This window comes from Argentina silus, assembly GCF_951799395.1.
Source record: "Argentina silus genome assembly, chromosome: 13".
NCBI lineage: Eukaryota > Metazoa > Chordata > Actinopteri > Argentiniformes > Argentinidae > Argentina > Argentina silus.
Window position 1 is genome coordinate 12,173,644 of NC_139667.1, and position 6,052 is coordinate 12,179,695.

At 36.7% G+C, this 6,052-nt stretch overlaps 1 protein-coding gene and 1 long non-coding RNA gene across 2 annotated transcripts in view; both read left to right on the plus strand.

The window, feature by feature from the left end:
- Positions 1 to 1,153, plus strand: part of LOC310814241 (uncharacterized protein) — a gene marked incomplete at both ends in the record, with an annotated part of 29,413 nt that extends 28,260 nt beyond the window's left edge. The window contains 2 exons of the mRNA XM_083683539.1: positions 821 to 868; positions 1,116 to 1,153. Of these exons, the coding sequence (XP_083539665.1) occupies positions 821 to 868; positions 1,116 to 1,153 (86 nt within the window). The remainder of the gene's footprint in view (positions 1 to 820; positions 869 to 1,115) is intronic.
- A 58-nt stretch (positions 1,154 to 1,211) lies between these two features.
- On the plus strand, positions 1,212 to 2,086 carry LOC310814554. The gene is made up of 3 exons (XR_014554580.1): positions 1,212 to 1,275; positions 1,381 to 1,416; positions 1,732 to 2,086. It is a non-coding gene; the product is annotated as an uncharacterized lncRNA (long non-coding RNA).
- The last annotated feature ends 3,966 nt before the right edge of the window (positions 2,087 to 6,052 follow it).

The window sequence follows — 6,052 nt, forward strand, 5'->3', positions numbered from 1 at the left end:
AACCCAAGGCTCACAAAGAGAAGGCCAAACCAACACCAATAAAGAAAGGTATTAGCTATATATTACAACCTGCTGAACCCCTATACGCAAAGCCATTACGACAAAGTATGCTTCTAAAGTAGAAGTAGTATAGATTATTAGTCACTGCACAGTAGTACATTCATTAAGTGTTTGTTTTAACAAAAACAAAAAAATTAAGTTGGTTGATTGATTAGAGTGTCTTATCTTGAAGCAGATACTTCCAAAGAAAAGCCCAAACCAGCCCCTATAAAGAAAGGTATTAATGTCCTGTAGTGTTTAGTTAAATCAGCTTATGTAACAATCTTACTTTTACTAATGCTAAAGAACGTTTTTGCACTGCAACAAGCCTAGGCTTGATAAGTATGGCTTTTGCATATCACAGTAAAATATTAGCCCCCAAGTAGAACTTCCATCATGTCTTATTCCCTCACCGTGATTTATTAGAAGGTTCTCAAAGGCACCGTTATTTGCATATTGCAATTGAGGGCAAGTATCCTCTTCCTACTTGCTATCAACCCACTGGATGAAACAGGTTTTCCATTTAGCTTCTATGCATGAGTGATTTCTACCCTATATAATATGTAATATGTATCAGGGATTTCTGGTGGAGGTAGAGATCAGAGGAGGGGCTCATTGTAATGCTTGGTATGGAATGAGGAATGGTATCAATACTATCAATACTATTCCTCATTCCATACCATGCATTACAATGAGACTGTTCTCTGATCTCTACCTCCATCCTTCACTGGTATGCATTATATCCACTAAGATACAGTATATTACCTCTCTCTCAATACAGAGCCTGACACACCAAAACAGAAGGCCAAACAGGCAGTTGTGAAGAAAGGTAGGCAAACCTGTGAACGATGCTCAGCAAACCGTATCACGAAGATGATCCTTATTATCACTGACGGTTTCTAGATTACATAATTTACTGTTACCGAGTGGTCATGAAAACCACTTGTGCTACGTACTTCAGAGAACATACAGGTTTCAAACAGGTATCAAACAGGTTTCAAACAGGTTTTTTGTAATTATTTTGTACAAACTAAAAAAAGTTAAAAAGATGACAATTACTCTTCCGTTGTTTACAGAAGACAGGGTTCTTAAAGAGAAAAATCCAAATACATAACAGCTACACCATCGATTACAATTGTGTATCAGAAATGAGTAAGAAGTGTTTCATGGACAATATCTCCTCTTCCATAGATACATCTGTTGAGAAGAAACCTGCCAAAAAAGTAAAAGCAAAAGGTAATCCATCACATTCTATGATATTTAGTAGACACATCTAAAACCATTCTGCAATCTTGATAGAACAATTTTGTGATTGACATTATGCCTTCTCTTTTTGAACAGCAGAGCCTGTTATAACAGACAGCTTTGCCATAGAAGGTGAATATGTTTACGTTTACATTTTTGACATTTAGCAGACGCTTTTATCCAAAGCGACTTACGACTTACCTAAGTCTCCATACAACACATCACCTAGAGGTTTATAGTTCGATATCTCAGTACTTTTTCTTTTTTAACCATGGCTTGAAAGTAAGAGCTACAGACACATACTGACGCATGACTAGATTCACAGGACTCACACATCATTGGCTTCACTAACATGTTGACACACTGGACTGTAGCTCTTCTCAAGGGGATGCTGGTGCAGGTATTTAGACTGAACTATGTTCTAACTGTGTTCTGACCTTTTCACAGACGAGATGCCCTACTTTCAGTGCTTCTTTGTGGACGAGGACGAGGCCCAGTATCCCTTCTACCCTTTCTCACCGCTCCAGATGTGAGTCCCGCTTCCCAGCGCAGAACAGAGGAAAATCTGAGGAAATCATAGAACGAGTTGGAGCAACACCTTTAGTGTTGAATCAATTTACTAACGCTGATTACGCCAAGTCATGGCCTCCGCTGCTGCTATGAAACCTGGCATCCAACACTGGTTTTCAACCGAAACCTACGACGTCAGAGGACAGCTGAGGAAGAGTTGGAGTGTGGACAGTTGCTGGACAGTTCTTATTATTTTTCCTGAATTTGGTTGAGCTCTCATAGGTAATACAGGTAGCCAGTGTCATTCCTTTCCAATTTTGTTCATGTTTTATTTTTTGGGATGTGTGTGCGTTTTTAAAAAAGTATTTACATATTTATAATAGAACAATATATACTTTATGCAATATCTGTTTGGGCTAGCCAGTCCTTTTGGGTGAGCATTGTTGATACATTCTTTGCTTGACTCAATACACATTATTTGAGTTAATTTCAGGATTGTTAGTTGTTATTTTTGTTTTTCAATTGTATTGATTGCTGGGCATATGTTAACTAATTGGAAAACGGTACACCTTCCAAGTACTGAATATCTCGCACAATATGAGAAATATTATAACATATTTGTCTGTGTGTTTTAAACTGCATGTAAACTTTAGGGTACAAATAAGTTGATTTAACTTTCCACCAAGGATGGCGATGACCCAATGATCCAAATCTCCCCGTCTCTAAAATGTCAGTTATACAAAGGCCTACAGTACATTACTTTTTAGTTACTTGAACACAGATTATACTGTTGCTCTGATAGTAACTCATCAATGACTCTTTACCTCACTTGTGATATTGTATTTATTGTCCCTTTGTGTACCACTGGCTATGCAATTCACATTGAGATGAGATGGTAATTCCATTGTACCTGCTACTTTGCTTTGCTAATCTTATTCCTCTATGTTCCGCTTTATCAGTCTACATTTGTAACTTTGAGATGAGGAAGCAAAGAGCTATTTGTCAAATTCATAGGGACCCCATCCTCATTTTAAGAATGTTGCTTAATCTCCCTTTACGGTACCTTTATAGTAGATTTCTATTTATTGCTTTGTATTTTTTACATGTCTGGAAAGGAATGCACTATCTGTCTCCATGAGAGCTCCCAAAGTCATGGATTAACTAGACAAGATCTCTCTTTGAAGTGTGAACAACAGCCCCTGACTGTAAGAGTCAGTCAGGCATGGATGGTGCTGTGAAATCTTATGAACCGTCTATACTTCTATAACGATACAACCTACAAGGGTGGTGATTCTGAGCATTCCACTGTCTCATCTCAGAATGAGGTTTGAGAGGAATCTCTACATTTTAAAATGGAAACATACAGTATCAGATGAATGTGGTAATGGGAATGCACTTGTTGGAATTGAAGGTTCTTGAAGGATATCATTTTGTGTGATAATCCATAAGAATGCATTATTGAGGACATCTGAATTTGGTGTTATCCATTTGTGTCAATATGACTTTGAGTAAGTCATTTTTTTTTGCACTGGATTACTGTACTGTAATCAATTACCTTAAACTGGAACATCAGATGGAGGATACCGAAATGAATGAAAGGGCACATTTGATTACATTGTATGAATGTAGAAAATAGATCTTTATTATTGTAGCCCTCATCGATTTAATGATAGACCAAACATTGCTTTTGAACAGAAACAGCTGACCATAGCTCTCTGTAGTTGTCCTCAACATTAATATCCATCAGCACGCGCGCCGTCCTTTTGATACGTCCATACAAACAAGTGCACTACCAATGCTTGGTAGATTGGGTTTTGGTTAGACAATATACAAGGGAATGTACCTTTCTGAAGTTCTTATAGAGGAACCAAATCTTCTCTGTTATTACAGTAGTATGTACAGCACATGATCAAGTTGTATAGTGAGAATATAAACTATATTTTATAAAACAGAATATCTTATATTGTGAAGATGATGATACTAACAATGATAATACAAGTAACTCTAGTGATGATATCATGATAATAATAATGATGGTAATACTTGTACAGTATAGCAATGACTGTCATTGTGTTAATATGAGTGGTACAGTGGTGTATAAGGGGATATACAGTATATCATTTCAGATTGATTGTGTACAGTATGTGATTGTCTCATTAACTTATAGACAATTTGCTCTACAGTACTTTGAAATCTCTGAAAGACAAGAGTGTCAGAATAGCAGTCAACCTGTAAACCTGTGAGGTTTTACCTTAGTTGATCTTCTGTCTCTCCTCACTGACATCAGGTTTTCATAGACAACCTGAATTTTGACAAGGAAATATTTGTGACGTCAAATATTGGAACTGATCCATCTATAAGTGCCTCTGCACACGCAACGTTTGTTTGGTCAATAGTTGTTGCAGATGAAATGTTGTACTTTGGTACATGATCTGGGAGATGCACTTGTATTTCTCATGTTGCCTGTACCAGATGCTGTTTACATAGGAGTCATTTAAGTTACATATGCTGTCGAAGGCAAAGATATGATGGCGTCTGCATGACTATGCATGCATGACCACTACTCATATACAGTAAATCTACCTTATGCTTTGACTGAAGTGGTGAGAGAAAAGAAGAATAGTTTATTCCTCCCAAATGTCGTTTTTACCGGCAGAGTATTTTTATTGTTATTTAAGACTATATAATCATATATTTTTTCTTGATTTATCTGGTTCATAATCCATGCGTGTTTCTGGGTTTTTTTTGTGTCCATGCTGTTCCCAAAAGTTTGCAGTTATGTCCTTGCAATTAGCTCTCAGCTCTTCTAAGGTACAGGACTACAGACATTTCTCAACAGTAAATGAAGCACATGTTTTAGATTCATCATGGAAATGCATGAATAAAGTAATGAATGACTTATTGTGTATCAGAACAGATACAAATTGTGGTTATTCATAGAGTGGCATTGTGGTTATTCATAGAGTGGCATTGTGGTTATTCATAGAGTGGCATTGTGGTTATTGCACCAATGAATATAACAATATTTGCTGTAAGAAGATTTTGTAGTCTACAGATGGCCTGTAGGGTCACCAAACAGGTAGATATGATGGTGCCATCTTCTTGCAATTGACAGTTAATCGGTATAATACTAGTAACAACTGTAAACGTATTATTCATAACATGTATTGAATTGTTAAATGGCATTTATATGCATTACAAACATGTTGTACAGGGACGGAACAATTATTTCATGATCAATTGCATTACTGTACATTGTCTGTACTATGAAAGTATGGCGCTCAAAAGTTTGAAACATTGGCCATGAAGTGTGTTACAAGTTATCGGCTTTCAAGTGTTCTCTCTGCCAAGTATGTTAATGATCTGTGATGCATTTTTATGACTTTTCGATCAAAGCATTGTAAGGAGAGTGAAGTGCTCTCCCTTTCTCACAGACGAAGGGCGAATCTGTTTTTATTGGAATCATTTGTGTTGTACTATTACTTAAGAAATGTACAACAAATAATTGTTAGGTTGTGTGGGAGTGTATTGCCAGTACATGTGTGCAGTACAATTATGTTAAATGTACATTCAGTGTAAAAGTCTCTGTGTAAATAGATACATGAAAGCACGAAATAAAAATACCTAATAGGCAAAGGATGTAAGTCAAAGTTGAACATTTTGAATGCTGCAAAGGAACCTTAACTTAAATTGGAGTTGTTTTCTGCCTGATAATGACGAGCTGATGGTAGTATGGTCCTGTACGATACCTCATTTATGCAACTTTTCACAGCCTTTGCCTAAGTAAGGGAAATCATTTTTTCTGTTCATAAATTGCCATTGAACCTAAATAAATACTTATGCCTACAGCACCTGAGTAATAGTAGTATTGTGGTCTTTCACCTTGCTCCGTGTGCAATGAACATACATACTACAACATTTGTCTTGTAGTACATGCATATTATCAGATGGTGGCAGTATTGTGTTACACAATTCACACACATTTTCCAGTATTTCAACATCTCTTACGCCACCTTACTTTTTGAAGGAGTATTTTTACCTGGCTGGCTACATACAAATACCTTACCGTATATGCAAAGATGAACTCAGGTAGTATAATGAAGAGATCTCAAGCTGGATGGAGTGCCGTGGTATTTTGAGTTTGGTAATGAACTGAGGATGAACTGACAGCCACCCCATGTTGAAGGCAGCTCCCCAGCTTTTATTGATGTTGAGCTTAATGTATGCAATTTATACTTTTAGCATTTAATCTGTTTGT